The following is a 16,829-nucleotide window of genomic DNA, read 5'->3' as shown; positions in this document are numbered from 1 at the left end:
GTGCCCTGCGGAACCGGATGATGATGCCACTCAACTCCAGGCACATTTAAGGGAGGTGAGAGGCACCCAAGTGTCACCTCAGACCATTCGAAACCGTTGACATCAGCGTGGTCTGCGTGCCAGACGACCTGCAAGGGTACCTGACCACACCACCAGGCACAGGCATCATCGTCTTGCACGGGCCAGGGAGCCTTTACGCTGGACGAGGGACCAGTGGCCTCAGTGCTGTTCTCTGATGAAAGTCGATTCACGTTGAGCAGAAATGATGGCCGCCAACGATGTTGGAGACGTCAAGGAGAGCGCTACGCATCAGCCACTGTTGTCACCAGACGAGCCTTTGGTGGTGGTGGTGTTACAGTGTGGGCAGGTGTGTCTAGTCAATACAGAACTGTCCTACACTTTGTGAATGGTACAGTGACAAGCACATACTACCTGAATAACATCATTAATCCAGTCATTGTGCCCCTGCATGAACAACACAGGCCTCATTTCATCTTCATGGACGACAATGCTGCAGCTCATCGAGGTCGCATCATTAGGGAACGGCTGCTGGAGACTGGGGCACCTCAAATGGAGTGGCCTGCACTTTCTCCAGACCTGAGTCCCATAGAAAACCTATGGGATCAGCTGAGTCGCCGTGTAGAGGCTCGTAACTCTGTACCCCAGAACCTCAATGACCTGAGGGCCGCCTTCAAGAAGAGTGGGGGGCCAGGCCTCAGCAGTCAATAAGTCAACTTGTGAACAGCATGAGACGTCGTTGTCAAGCTGTAATTGATGCTCAAGGGCACATGACAAGTTATTGATGTCATTGACATTTGTTGTTGTGGTAAACCCACCACTGTTGTTGCTTTTGTTTCATTAAATTGTTTGAGATGAGGAAATCACCATTGCATGCTTCTACTTAAATGCCCTACTTTCATGATATATCACTGTAGCATGAACTTTTTACATTTTCCATAAATTTCACCTGAAAGCCAAATAAAGTGTAATATAATACATATTTCAATTTTATTCTAAATAGTACAGCTTCACCCTAATGTTATTCTCACAATATCACTTTAATACAAATCACCAATCATTTACATATTGATTAATTTATTGAAATCTTCCTATATAATATAAAAGCAGTATTTACAGGGGACAGTCACACTGCTAAATTATATTCTATTAGTATTTGTATAAAATGATATAATCTTTGTTCATTTATTTTGTTTTATTATTTGATATATATTTACATTTTATAATAGGTTGTGTGGGAAAGGAAACTGATTTAATTGTGAATTTCTGAGGTTTCACAACCTCAATTTAGTCATATTGCAGATGAAACATCCATTACCATAGTGTATGTACTGAAATCACAAAAATGTTCTTTTGAAAGAAATAAAAAGGGGGAAAAAAAAAAGATTTACTTAAAATTACTTGTTTTGCATATAGCATGTTAAATGAGTTTAAATAGATGGCATCTTGAGAAAAAAAAAGTGTTTACGTCAAAATTTCATTCCAGTAAAACAAAGTGAGACAGACTTTTTTTTTTTGTTTTTCAATTCCCATTTGAGGTTTAATTAAATATGTACAACTAAAGCACTGCATTTCACAACTGCGACAAACCCCTCTCCTCCCCATGTTGTCGACCCACTCTTCAACACACGGTAATAAAAACTCGCACTTCATTTACAAAAACAACTGAGCCACCTGTCCGGTCTAACGGCTCCGCTAGTTATATCTACAATCAGACGATCGACAAAAACAACAACAAAATCAAAATTAAGTGACGGTCCACTCGGGTGAGCTGGAGTGATTGAAGATGATCCATGATAGGGATTGGCATCTCCTGGAGACCGATCGATTACGCTCCATTTCAACAATCAGTCAAAATAAATAATCTGGAACTAATAAAACCATAGCAACCAGCAAGATAAGTTCCTGGTTCAAGCGTTTTTGTGCATAGTCTCCCCCCCTTTTCATCTTCAGAACAAAATGTGTTAGAATTTTAATTAAACTGCCAAATATAATATGTAATATGATAATAACATCGGTAAGTTCATTTTTGCCAGAATAGAGGAAAAAACCCAAAGCATATAACCTCACTTAAAGACTCCAGATTTTCACTTCTGAGAAGCAGTTATGAGCATTAATACAGATGGGTTACTTCAAAATAAAAATCAGAAAAAGGAATCATAACATCCATGGCAAAATGCTAAAGTGTTGTTACTACTTTTGTGACATGGAAGGCAGAATTTCAAAGCGTTAAAAATACACTTCAATGCCGTCGATTTCATAGTTTGGCGATGACACCAACTTATACTTCTGACATTCCGCTAATTGTTTTACACACAGTCCATCGGTCACAGTTGATCTGCGACAGGTTGTTTTAGGCCCAAAATAATAGTAGTTAAAAAGAAACAATTTCAATGGGGGGGAAGGGGGGGAACCGGAAAAAGACACTGAAATAATGACCTAAAATGCTGATGTTGCCCTCTGAAGGTCGCTGTGTGGTGGTTACTTCAAGGGTGAACTCTTCATGGGAATCATTATTCTTGACTCCATGTGCTGAATAAGAGGAACTAGTGGGGAGGGACAAAAGAGAGAGAGATGAAAGTTCAAGTGAAATTCAAATGCCTTTTTTTTTAAGAATAAATATAAATCAGCTTGGGTCAAAATCAACCTTAACACAATAATACATTATACAATATATAATATATATTTTCCAGTAGGGGTGGATTTAAGTACCAACTGACACTTTGGGAACTAATGGATTTATTGGTGAAATAAAAATACATATGAGAATCAGACATCCCTTTCCCTTTCTGGGAAAAACAGTTGTCCCCCTCAATAACACATAATTTAAGTCAGACTAAAGTTTTCTTTGTGCCATAATCTTTGCCAAAAAGTGCAAAACATTAGTTGGCTATTAGCAATTATTGGCCAAGTATTAAATGGTTCGGATGATTGTATTTCCTTCCAGATGTTGGAGGGTGTGACCTCCAGACACGGAGATAAAGAATAAAAACTGCCATCCATTGCCTTGTACGAGGGAGCTAGCGTTAGCAATTAGCATTACACCAAAACACGCTTCAGCCTGGTTTATAGTAGTGTCATTTAGTGCGGTGACTATAGCAGAGCCTTGAGAACCCGATCTTAACAAAAAAAAATATATATATATATAATAAAAAAAGAAAGTTTTTTAGATATCCATTATCATCCATCCAATATTATTTACAGTGAATATGACCATTTCCCTTTGACTTTTTACCTGTGTAATAAACCACCTCATCCCAGCCGTCGTGCTGCCAGGCGGCGTTCCTGGTGTCTTCTCTCGACTGGAGATCTTTGTAGGCTGAGAACAAAAATCCATTAATTCTCTCTCTCTCTCTCCCTCTCACCCCCCCTCCCCTCCCCTTGTGGAAAAGTCATAAAAAAAGCTAAACCTACATTCATATATAGTAGATACAATTCAACAATTGTAGAAGTTGTTGCTATTTCGATGAACAAACCCACATTTCTGGAACCTTTCCGACAGATGTACGTTTGAATCTGTTATTTAAATTACAATTTTTATTTTCAGCTTCTCAACTTCTGATCGCTTTTGCTACCGCAGCACCTGAACTTCCCGGCGGGGACGAGTCTAATTTTGGAACCGCGGGAACTCACCCCACAGGTGGTGAACCATGTAGAGGCTTCCGATCTGGGAGAAGAATCCCCCCACGGCCTCGTGGTTCTGCTGGCGGAATTCGATGGCCCGTGCCCTGAAGAACGCACAAACTATTCACGACACGCGGCAGGGCACTTGTTGCGCACTGAGCACAACAAGCTCATGTGAGAGCAAAATGTGTTGATTGCCGTGTTTCACAGAACCAATGATTAATAACCCAATTATTTTTCCAATCCAGTTAAATTGATCATGAATTAAAAGAAACGGATGTTCATGCTTCAAATCAAACCCTGGTTAAATTACTTGACCTATGTTTTCTATATCCAACTATAATTGCAGGATATTACTTCACTAATCTGAAATTGGGCTTAAATTTGATCAATCAGTTGCACAGCCTTTGGAGATTATCCTCATCCACTCATGCTCGTATGTCATGCATAGATGACACAAGGCCAGGAGTACCGTTCACTCATATTCAGCTTCTAAACTTCTGAAAAGACGACAACATGACAGAGACTGTTTTCAATGCACTCAACAAAATGACAAAATACACCGAGTGACGGTAATTCAAGGAAAATGTGCGCCGAAAGTTATGTCACACTCTGTCAAAAAAGGTTCGCCCCACTCGTTAAAAAAAAAAATTAATAAAATAAAAAAAAGTTGCGCACCACTTGTAAACAAAGTCGTGTCCGACTTGTGAACAGAGTTGTGTCCCGTTAGTAAGCAGGTCTTGTCCCACTTGTCAACAAAAGTCACGTCACACTCTTAAGATTTGTGATGTGAGAAAGGTGTCCTTACCAGTAATTTCCCCACTCGATCATGGTTCCTGGCTGAGAAATGGGGGGAAAGGAGATTTGTAAAAGGAGGAGTTTTACAGCCAGACTAGCCTATGAATGAGTTTAAAACACCCCCCCTCATTATTTACCCGGAGCTGGTAGGACCGCAGCTCGTAGATGTTCGGACCCGGACGGGGAACCGGCTCATTCCAGAAGCTGAACTCCAGCAGCAGCTGGTTGCGACGGGAGAGCAGCATCTTCCCCCGCTCCTCCCGGTAGTCCGTGAACTCCTGAGGTCAGGTATAACAAATTTAGCAAATAGAAATTGTATTTTTCATCATATCTGTAGACCACTGTGGTCATTTCCGAATCATAAACTGTTTGTTCGGCCAAGTACATTTACATACACAAGGAATGTCATTTTTTTTAATAAAAAATACAAATACCAAAAGAGAAAAAATACAGCTGCAGGTTAAGTCATAGAAATTGCACCAATGTGAAAACAAGTCAAAAAACAGAAATAATCAATAACTAACGTACTACTACACAACGTAAACAGAAAACCCCCTATTAAACACAAATAATATCAAATGACCCTGCAATAGACACAGCTTTTAATTGATGGGACGGTGCGTTGAAATTCGCCGGTGCATAAATAGACGGGAATACCCGTGTATGATTACAACATTTCATATCACATTTAGAATCCAAAATCAGAATTTTTTGACTTTTTTTTCCACATGGGGGACCATGAAATGTTGTGAGTGTGGTGAACGCCACGTGGGGACAACAGCGGAGAACCCCCCACGCTCCCCGCCGCTGAGGACCCCGCCACGCATGCTCCAGGCTGCTTCCGCCGTCTTGTTGGGTCGCTCATGAACGATCCGATTCTTTTGAACGGCTCAAAATACTTTTTTAGTTTTACAGTTGTATGTTGTTGTTTGTTTAAGTTGCTGTCTGCTCTACTGTTTTATTCTCAATCATATTGGAACCAGGACACGCCCCTTTTCCGACATGTCCAAGTGACGCACCAGAAAAAAAAGGCATTTCTCCTGGCAATGGGAAAGGCCTCAATCGCCTATTTTTAGCGGGTTTAAGAAAAAATAAAAAATAAAAACCCGGGTCAACCCCCTAATTTTGGTGTGAAAACAGTATTAGAATCTAGGGTCCCCCCACGCTGACACACTGGACTTCACAGAATGCTGTGAAGTCCGGCAACGTCTCAAAATGTAGAATCGCCCACCCCATCCCCAAGAGCACCGCTGCAAACACCTCAACCTGCAAACCCTTCCCTGGGGCCCCCTTCACGCTCAAGTAATCATTTAGACCTAAACCCATAATTCTACTCACAACATCACTACTGCAAAGGAAATAACTTACTTAACTACACTGATATGTAACAAAGCAATTAAACCCGGCTAATCAGACACAAAACCACAGAAACAAATAGCCATAACTAAATAACAATAAGAGGACAGATCCGCGACGGTGAAGGCACCTTGTTTTGCCGCAGTTTGCTCATGACGTCGGTGAGCGCTGGATATCCTCCTCGATATCTCCACAGGTGAACTAGGACACGGAGATTAAAGGCAAAAACCGTCAGCTTTTTCCCCCCCATCTACCCATATGACAATCACAGTATCACAACACATTTCTATTTTAGAATAATAATAATAATAATAATAATTTGTAATCACACAAAACTTTCCATATCTAAAGGCGTTTTCGCACCGCAGTAACCTTTTCGTAGCTCTTAGAAATTTTTGGAGGAACCTTCCCTTTATTTGTGTCCGCACCGCAGGAACAAGGAATGCTCGTAGTTCTGAGAACTCCGTCATGGGTCAAATTTGGTCGGTTTTTCACTAATCACACTTTGGATGAAACAAACCACGAGATGATTGCGACGTACCGGTTCAAACGAGATGTCAACCATGTTGGAAGCTCCTGTCATTGTTGTGCTCCAGATAGTTGCAGCTCTGTTGTAGGTAGTTTGGCGTGTCGGTGACTCATGACCACTGGGGTGATTTGGGTCAAATTTGGTCAGTTTTCCACAAATTTCTGCTCCGTATGGGGATCGATTTGGATGAAAGTTGAACCATGAAATGTTTGTGGCGTTTGACCCTTTGACCCTCTGTTTGACCCCTAAATACAGCTGCAAGCAGCAATACACGGGGTCCAGTTTAGTCATGTTAGGTACAATTTTCCGAGTGTCCATAATGCTGTAATTTGCCTTTACATTTAATGTTTTTGAAATAAATTGTGTAGAAATAGACATGTTGACTTTAAATGAAGTATCTAATTTTTCATGTTGCTCATGTGTTCGACCAATCACCTTGGACTTAAGTCTGCACCAATCACCATGTTCTTATGTCACTGAATGTCCCTTTTCTGTCGTTCAGTTTAAATATCCCTCAAGAACGATGTTTTAACAGTTACGATCGTTCCTGGATCACGCAGTGCCAACACAAAAGAAAGGGACGGTTCCTCCAAAGGTTCTTAGAACTTCCTGCGGTACAGAGAGGGCTTCTGTTACTGACTCAAGTTTTCTGGGTTTCGTGTGCAGTGCACGCTCCTGAAACTAATCAAACCACCTCAGCGTTCTTCATATTCCGGTAGAATTACGACTTTTTCACTCATTTCTGCTCTGCTCAATCTCCAACAAAAAGACGTCCGACACGTCTCGTTTCTCACAAGACCTCATCCATGTCTGTGCGTAACTGAGATTGTCATGTTTCAGATACTTTTGTCCCGAAAAACGGCAAGATCAAAATGTATTGTTTTTTGTATAATGACTGGACCCCTAATAATAGCAATAATAATAATAATAAGAAAAAGAAGAAGAAGAAGAAGAATTATAACTCACCTGCCTGGTCCTGCTCCCCATACCATGTGTTCCAGGTCCCCACCAGCTCACAGGGGTAGTGGGGGTCCGCGTGGATGGACGGCAGGACGTCCTCACTGGACACACACAATAATAATATTAAGGCAATAGAATAAAATTTGAAAATACAAAATGGCAATATACACAATGAACCTAAAAATGTACAAGACATTATAACATCTGGAAATACAAATAAGTAAAGCAATATACAATAACCTAATGACAATTTTTTATGTTGAGCACCTGCCCCTTTTAAAGTCTCTGCACGGGACTGCAGAGCGTGGGAAGTGAGATCCCATCACCAGATCCCATCGATCAATGTCAATCGCGATCGATGGAGTCGTAGCCGATTTCATCGTAAATCTGCCCAAGCCTAAATGGAGATTAGCTTTTGTGTTGCAAGACCAAAATTGCAAGGCTGCACTAATTCATCTGTTCTGGAGAGAAGAGCAGCGCTGTGTTCATCGGAACACTTTTCACTATGAAAGCGACAACTATGCGTTTGATTATTTTTTGTGATCCAGTTCTTGAAGAGTCAAGATTCAGTTGGTTTGTGAATTGAAGTTTCACTTGCTCAGCCACTCTTTAGCAAGAGTAGCTCCTCACTTCTGTGCCATTTGAAAGATTTGTTTTCCATGCCATAATAATCAACCCAGTTCTACATGTTTCTGACGACTTTAGAGGTTAACAGGATAGTGGCGTCGCCGTGGGATTATTTCATTGTAAAAAAGTGTAAAAACACTGTGCTAAATGACAAAGTCAATTAAAGCCTCTCACCAGAGCTTGTTGTAGGCATCGAGGCACTCGGGCTTGACGTTGTGAACTGGAAGAGAAACAGAAACACTGGAGTGAAGCAAAGCGTTGTGGGACAGACTAAAAAGAAGAAAATATTGAAATTCAAGAGAAGTGGTAGAAACAAGTGTTCTGTTAATCCTGTGTAATCCTGTCAGGAAAAAGAGGGCCACGGCTCACAGTAATCTGATGCCACGGGCCATCAGGACAAACAAAGCCAGTGAATGGTTGGTTGTGTATAAATAAATAGCAAGTCATAATGAAAGATTTTACTATTCAAATAATATTTTTTTTTAGCTATGAAGAAAGATTTATCATGTTTTATTCTTTTTTTTTTTTCTTCCCCCATTCATTTGTTTATTTTCAAGTTCTTTATTTGTTTGCTTCCATTATATGCAAAATAAATAAATAAGACACCAGGCTTCATATTCTGGTTCATTTTAATGAGATTACTTTTTCTACACCATAGTATTCCAGTAATTCTTTGCTGAATCCAGAAAGCTTCAAAATTGTGTTCTCTCAGGAAACAAATGAGTCATGAGTGTGACATCACTTTTCTAAGAGAGTGATGTCACTTTTTTACGAGTGTTGAAATTGTGCCACCGTTTTAGGCAACTCTAAATGTGATTAACATTGATTATTATTCACTGTTATGAATAATTATTGGTCATGAACTAACAAACTGCTAATAGTTTGTGATTCAGTCATAATTTCAGTCATTTTCAGCCACACTATATATTGTTCGTCCGGTCATAAAACTGTCAAATCAGACCCAAACCTGTATCAGGTACATACACTGGATCTTGTACAGGTTGTTGTCCTCCTTCTTGGCCAGCAGGTGGGAGTGGGCGTCTTTTCGGGGATCCACCTTCCTGACAAACAGTGACTTGAACCAGCTGTCCTCACGCTGCCGGTTGGTGGACGCAGAAAGGCTCCTAAAGGGGGAGGACGAGGCGTACGGTTAATAACTTGGGGCAATTGTTTTTGGGGTATTTTGTATTTCGTACACTTTATTAATCTTTCAGGGGGAAATTTGTTTTCTGCATTTGACCCATTGCTAGTATTGCACGTTTCTAGGAGCAGTGGGCTGTCCCGTAGCGGCGCCCGGGGACCTACTCCAGATCATGGCAGGTGCCTTGCTCAGGGGCATTGTGTCTAACCTTAACATGCCTTAACATGCACATGTTTAGGGTGATGGGAAAACGGAGCAACCGGAGTTAACCCACGGGAACATGGAGAGAACATACACTCCATTTGATATTTCTGACTACTTATGATCTGTGACTTCTATGTTGGCCAAAATTGATCCGCAGCACAAGTCAGACATGAAATTCAGAGACTGCCAATTCATTTTGAGGAGGAGACAAAATAGTATACGCAAACAGCTCATTGAGGTTTGGTGATATTATTGTATATTAAATAGCGCCCAACCAGTATCGGTCATAAATTTACTTTTTTGTCCACATCGGGATTGGCAGTTATGCAGCCGATGTGTCACGATTTTTGAATAAGTATAAAAAACAAATAAAACATTTGCGGCCGCCTGCGCAAGCACCTTGTATGACCATGTATGACCGTATGTATATGTATGTGACAAATAATCTCTTGAACTTGATTACCAATTTTGTACTTTTGTTTTACGCTACTTTTAAGTTACTCACCAAAATAAGCGCAGAAGTCCGAGACTAGGTATTATAAATCCCTCCATGTTTGTTTACATTCGCGTCAGACACAGTTCTCCAGGCAGGAAGCAATGCTGCATTCATTGGAAACCCGTAAAAGGAATTATTTTCGAAAGTGATGATGTTTACTTGAACTCAGGGAAAAATAAAAAAAAGTTATATCATCTTTGACAGTTTTTGAATTCATCAAAAAGTTCTTTATGTGTTTAATTTTAATTAGTTGTTTGCTTATATGTTAAACTGTCTCAAATATACAAACTTTAATAAAATATTAATTAAAAATGTTGCACTTTTTGGCAAAATATCAGTCAATACATCGGTAATCGATGGGATAGGATTCTGTATCAGCATCGGACCCAAAAATATGGCATCAGTTGGGCCCTAAAATGTATGGGGTCACGGTTAAGTCATGGTGCCGTTTACAAATAAAACGTTACGTTTTTATTGGTGTGTGGTATATTTTTAGGGAATCTTGCAACGAGGGAGTATAATTGCATTGTGACTTGGTTCCATAGTTCAGTTTGTCCCGTAATCAAATATATGAGCTAGGGCTGTGGGGGGGAGAGGGGGGTAAGAGTGTCCCCATCACACATGGTGCTTGTTTCATTCCTTAAGGAAACAGAGTAATAGAAAATAACCTACTTAACAGATAAAAACACCCCGTTCTGTTGCACCGATCACGGGCGACCCATCGCTGACACGCTGTGACCACAGCCGGTACCGTCAGAGAGGGAGCTGCGATTATTTAAAATTATATAGTTGTGTTTACAATGACTTTTATTGAGGGGGACAAATGTTTGACCCAGGAAGGGAAAGGGATGTCGCATTCTCATATATGTATTTTTATTTCACCAATAAATTCATTAGTTCCCAAAGTGTCAGTTGGCACTTAAATCCACCCCTGCTGGAAAATACATATTAATATATTATATATTGTATAATGTATTATTGTGTTGATGTTGATTTTGTTTGCATTGAACAACCAAATCGATTCGACTGACAAAATTCTGAGTTGGTTACAGCCATAAAAATAATTAAACACACACACACACACGCACGCACGCACGCACAAAATCCCCCATATGTTGAATGGACTGTGCCTCCCCCTCCGCAGCAAAACTGAAGTGAGGGGCCGGAGCTGACTGAGCGGAGCAACTGAAAGTTTTCTCCAGAAGTTCACGAACACAGGATGGAAGACGGTCAACGATGGTAACCAAACAATGATTGTGTTTACATTTGACATCCTCCAGTAGCTTTCACCAGCAAAAAATGAAATTGGGAAAAAAAAAATGCAGTTATTGTCACAGCCCTAATCTGCCTAATCTGAGCAGGACGCCGGTTCTCCTGATTACGGTACCTTGCCGGCACAAGACCCTGTGGTGTCTCAGCGTGGAATGGGCGGGCGGACCAGCTCCTTCTCCAGCGCTTTTGTCGGTTTAGCCACCATGAGCAGTAATCAGTGAGCTCAAATACTCTGTGTGCAGCCATGTTTGCTGTTTAGCCGCCTTCTTCTATTTTGTCCTACTTCTCCTGTCATGTCGGAGAACGCGTCACGTAGAAAGGCCTTTTGCAGATTCAGTGTGAAGCACAATTTAGTGGTATAAAAAGCAGCTTTAAGGCCTGGAGGTTTTAGTTTAGTGCCACAGACTCAAAAGAAAGACCCAAGTTTCCTCAAGAGCTGAACACTGTTTATATCCAAGATCCAACCAGTTGTGGAAACGCACCACAAGCTGCTGTCATTACTATCCTTATTATTTTTGTAGAAAACGATGAACAATCCACGGAAGGTCGTCACTCCGTCACCCCACAAGGCAAGTTATACCAAAGACAAAGCGTGATTTACAGCCAACAAGCAGGCAAGCTGCCTTTTGCAACTCGTGCTGCGTTTCACAGAACTAGGAAAATTGTAACACGGACGACTCAACCGGAGCCCCCGTGTGTTGCTGCCTGGAGCTATATTTAAAACTGGCCCAGAGCAGCTTTTTCACACCTCGCATACAAACAGATATCCAAAGCGGTGAACTCGGGGTCGGCAAGTTCTACGACTGTGTCGCACATAACATGTTTTTAAGATTTCCCCCCCCTTTGCTTCAAAATTTTCATTAAATTCAGTTTGACAAACGTCCAAGCTTTGGTCTGTTTCTAAACCAAGTATATACTGAGACCCAGAGGAGGAACACTGGAAACCACACGATGAATACGTTTATTTTGGTTGCTAGCTTTCCATCTGGATTTAAATGAAGGCAAAAATCGTCACTAACGGTAAAGTAAACAAGTTTACAAACCCCTGACACACTGGCAAAAGCCGACTAGTCGCTAGCATGCTAAGCTACACAGCGCTGAAGTAGACTAGGAAGTCCGCCAAGCTGAGGCTAACTAGCCGCTAGCGTGCTAAGCCACACTTAACTAACCAGGTCTGTCACCGGAGCTTCACTCCCCCCGCTCGGCCTTTTTTTTTTTGTTATCCTTTGTATCGGGAGTCGGGTGGGTAAATGCCCGGCGTTACCGGGGTGAACCGACCTGGTGATGAGCGTGACCTGTCCGGCCCCGGAGTGCCTGACGCGGCTCCCCGCACAGTGAAGGACTCTGGCCGCCATGTTCCCCGAAGGCTGCGGTCAGCTGACCCGCCGAGCTTCACGACTCCAGCAAATAAAGTAAAGGTACCACGTCGACTTGGCGACTGGAGAGAAGTATTTAAGTACTTGCTCTGATTAAAAGTAAAAATACTTATAATATCCGGTGCCCTGACATCAAAGTCCTTCATAAAAAAAAAATAAAAAATAAAAATAGAAGTACACGTGATTCCACAGGCTGCCATTTAGACCTTGTAACTCTTAATAATAATAATAATAATAATAATAATAATAATAATAATAATAATAATAATAATAATGATAAAAATAATAATAATAATAATAACAATAATATTACTATTATTATTATCATTATCATTCTTCTTCTTCTTCTTCTTCTTCTTCTTCTTCTTCTTCTTCTTCTTCTTCTTCTTCTTCTTCTTCTTATTATTATTATTATTATTATTATTATTATTAGCAATAATAATAATGAATATATCTGCAGGCAGCAATACAAGGGGTCCAGGTTTGTCGTGTCATTTTTCAATTCTTCATCCTTATACCAAATGTTATGTATTCTCAAATACGCCAACGCCAAGTCTCGGCCATTTTTTACAAAATAAACTTTGTAACTACTTAATCTAACAATAATAAGAAATACATTTTATTTTATAAATATAATAATTAAATGTTCGTTTTAATTAGTACTTCATTGTATTTTTTCTGTTAATAGTTCTACAAGTGTAAAATTCAGTTGAATAGATTAGTTGTCTGTATTGTACTGTAATGCAGACAACAGTTAAGGAACTTTAACATTAATTTGGCATTGTAATTATTATGGAAGAACTTTTCAATACTTAACACTTTTATTTGCGTGTGCTACATTTATCTGTAGGAAACTGTTAATTCAGGAAGTTTATTTAAAACCACCGTTTAGTTTTTACTTAAAATCAAACCTCGCCATTGTTATAACTTACCGTGTTGTGTGTGAAAGGACATGTGCGGTATCAGAGACGGCAGGTGACGTTTGGTCTTGTGCCCATCAATACGTTTTTACGGAGGTTTACTGTGTAGTTGAACTTTTAGTGGTGACTTCTTTCCTTGGATTACATTTTCAATAAGTTATGTTTCCATGAAACATGAAAAAATGTTGTGGTATTTCTGTGGGTAATTACCATTTCACGGCTTCTATTTTTCAGACGCCTTGCTGGATCTTGAACACGTCAATCACTCGTACAGTCAAGTGGCCTCGACTTAACGTGGTCACCAGCTTTTGTGGACGACTGCTTTTCGTGTTATAGTAAATAGTACGATGACCTCATAAAGCGTCTTACTGTAAATCTCATCTCGTTCATTTAGTTTACTAACAGTGGCATGTCAGTCAAGCACATCCACCTCAATACTTACTAGTGTCAAATGTAGTCAGTTTTTCACAAATATCTGCACTGTATGTGGAAAGATTTGGATGAAACCTAATTCTCTAGATGTTTGTGACATACCGGTTCAAACGACACCTCAACTGTGTTCTTAACAGCCCTGCGGGCTGGACCTGTAATAATTGAATAATAAGAATAGTTTTTCAACATTCAATCTAAGAAAACATGCATTTAACCATTCCAAAAATGGGTTTACCCAGCTCAGGTAATAATATCCCATTATTATTATATATTTTTTAACAAGGTTTCTGTGCTGAACATGGGATTCGGTGCTCTTGTAAGATGGCTTAATAGTAACAGGGTTGGGTTTTTAGCATCGAATTAGCAAATATACTGTACAAAATGTGGCGAACAAGCATTTATGCAAGTGCCGTGAGAACGATAAGGACAGCGGTGCTCTTTAGTGGCACCTAAATAATTATGTACAAACACACATGGAGCGGGACCGTTCCGTCTCGTCTCGTAGCTTGTAATGTCGCTTTCAAGCTATAAGTTTGGTGACAGGGTTGTACTTCGAGAGTGACCTTCTCAGTCAGTGGAGCGGACCGAGCGTCATCACGGTCAGTCAGCCATCACAACATCAGTGAAAATAGAGAAAAAAGAACGAGAGAACTCACTTTACTTCTTCCCACAGCCTTCAGGGAACTCAGATGCTGCCACTTCTGGGGTGAAAGTGTTCCGGTAACAGGGTTGAGTGAATATTATGGGACACGACTAAAGTGTAAAAGGTTTATGATCTATAACTAATTGCTCAGAAAAAAAAGATGTTTCAAGCACGAGATATGAAATGGAATCACACAGATTTCTGAAGGATTTTAATGATTACATCTGCTATACTATTTTCTGTTTTCTAAATTATGTAAAAAAAAATATGTGAACAACAATAACAACAATATGTGGATATACTGCAGCTGGCAGTACCAATTTACAGGAAAAAAACGTACAGGAAAGAAATGTGATTTCAGTCAGTCATGAGATTTACACACTTTATTTTTGTTTAATTTAAATTTTTGATATACTCGTACTTTTAGTGAGTCTGCGCTTACCTTTAACTTCATCAATATATGTAATATCATCAATAAAATACACAATTACACATTAAAGACATCTGCTCAATATTTTAAACAACCTTGAAAAAGTAAAAACTAATTTAGCATTTTTACTTAACTTATCAATTTATCAAGTCTTAATTTATACATTTCCGATCATAGACAGAGTTTTTTAAAATTAGGATCAGTAAAGATATAAAGGGAGAGTAGCCTTTTAACCCAAATCATTTTGTGGTTATAATAATAACAAGTTGTGTATATTAGGCCCTGTTGTCCCCGTGCCATGTGTGGTACTGTGTTAGTGTAGTCTGAGGTCCTGATGTCCCTGTGCCATGTGTGGTACTGGGTTAGTACGGTTCGGGGTCCTGTTGTCCCTCTACCGTGTGTGGTACTGTGTTAGTACTGTTCGAGGTCCTGTTGTCCCTGTGCCATGTGTGGTACAGTGTTAGTACTGTTCTACGTAGGCCATGTTGTCCCTGTGCCATGTGTGGTACTGTGTTAGTACAATTTGAGGTCCTGTCGTCCCTGTGCCCTGTGTGGTACTGTGTGTTGTCCCTGTGCCATGTACTGTGTTAGTACGGTTCTAGGTACAGTTGTCCCTGTGCCATGTGTGGTACTGTGTTAGTACTGTTCGAGGTCCTGTTGTCCCTGTGCCATGTGGGGTATTGTGTTAGTACAGTTCGAGGTCCTGTTGTTCCTGTGCCATGTGTGGTACTGGGTTAGTACTGTTCTACGTAGGCCCTGTTGTCCCCATGCCATGTGTGGTACTGTGTTAGTACTGTTCTACGTAGGCCCTGTTGTCCCCATGCCATGTGTGGTACTGTGTTAGTACTGTTCTACGTAGGCCCTGTTGTCCCCATGCCATGTGTGGTACTGTGTTAGTACTGTTCGAGGTCCTGTTGTCCCTGTGCCATGTGACTTGCTGGCAGCCAGGTTGCTGGCAGAGCTGGCGCCTTGCAGAAGAAATGCCGTGGACTAGATATAAAAGGTCATCCCACGTGTGACAAGGATCTTTCTAATTTTTTTTGGAATGGTGATGCCCACACAATCCTTTACTCGACTGCCAGTGCGGGACAACGTTGGGTTCTTTGTCTTTCCAGAATTTGAGATCTTGGTGGATAGGGTTGCCAGTGGAGTAGATGTACCTATCCTCCTTCACGACTGGCAGGTCCCCTTCCATCTGCATACACTCAATCCGTGACATACAACACCGTTTGGTGTTGTTGGACCGGTAGAAGCAGCTCTTCCCGTGCTCTTCAGCTGAGTGGACAGCAGCGACACTCCAGTGTTGTCATGTCACAAAAGCTCTTCAGCAAGTTGGGTCTGCAGATGTCGATGAAGGATCCCAGACATTGGATCTGTTGTGTGTGAAATGTGTGGCTACGGTTGCAGCTCTCTGTTAGACTCTCTCTCTGCTGCTCGAGGGACAAAATTTTAGTTCTGTAGCACTCTGTTAGACGATCTCCCTGCTCCTTGAGGTACGTGAGGTTAGCTCTGTAGCTCTCTGCTACTCTTGAGCTCTCTGCTACTCTTGACACTCTTGAGCTTGATTGGGCTGCTCAAGATTCATTAGGTTTTTCCTGTAGCTCTCTGCCAGAGCCAATACCCGAGTTTGGCTCTGCTGCTTGAAGTATGTGAGGTTATTACTGTACCTATCTGCTAGACCCGCTCTCTGCTGCTTGAGGGATGAGATTGTTAGTTCTTTAGGTGTCTGTTAGACAATCTCCCTGCTCCTTGAGGTACGTGAGGTTAGCTCTGTAGCTCTCTGCTTGACACTCTTGAGCTTGATTGAGCTGCTCAAGATTCATGAGGTTTTTCCTGTAGCTCTCTGCCAGAGGCAATACCCGAGCTTGGCTCTACTTCTCGAGGTATGTGAGGTTATTTCTGTAGCTATCTGCTAGACCTTCTCTCTGTTGCTCGAGGGATGAGATCTTTGTGTGTATATGTATATGTGGGAGTCTCTGCCCACCGATAGGGGTTTAGGGAGG

General features: G+C 40.9%; 1 protein-coding gene across 1 annotated transcript; it reads right to left on the bottom strand.

The window, feature by feature from the left end:
* Positions 1-1,532: 1,532 nt before the first annotated feature.
* LOC307239674 (protein NipSnap homolog 2) lies at positions 1,533-12,462 on the bottom strand. Its single transcript, XM_080013187.1, has 10 exons — positions 12,304-12,462; positions 8,897-9,036; positions 8,087-8,132; positions 7,292-7,386; positions 5,927-5,997; positions 4,578-4,718; positions 4,451-4,482; positions 3,652-3,746; positions 3,254-3,337; positions 1,533-2,564 (listed from the first exon to the last, which is right to left on the bottom strand). The coding sequence occupies exons 1-10, from the start codon at positions 12,378-12,380 to the stop codon at positions 2,500-2,502; spliced, it is 846 nt and encodes a 281-aa protein (XP_079869313.1). The 5' UTR covers positions 12,381-12,462; the 3' UTR covers positions 1,533-2,499.
* Positions 12,463-16,829: the final 4,367 nt, after the last annotated feature.

Source organism: Zeus faber (genome assembly GCF_960531495.2).
Source record: "Zeus faber genome assembly, chromosome: 14".
Lineage (NCBI taxonomy): Eukaryota > Metazoa > Chordata > Actinopteri > Zeiformes > Zeidae > Zeus > Zeus faber.
The sequence above is the reverse complement of the archived record's forward strand: the minus strand, read 5'-3'. Positions and strand labels throughout refer to the sequence as shown.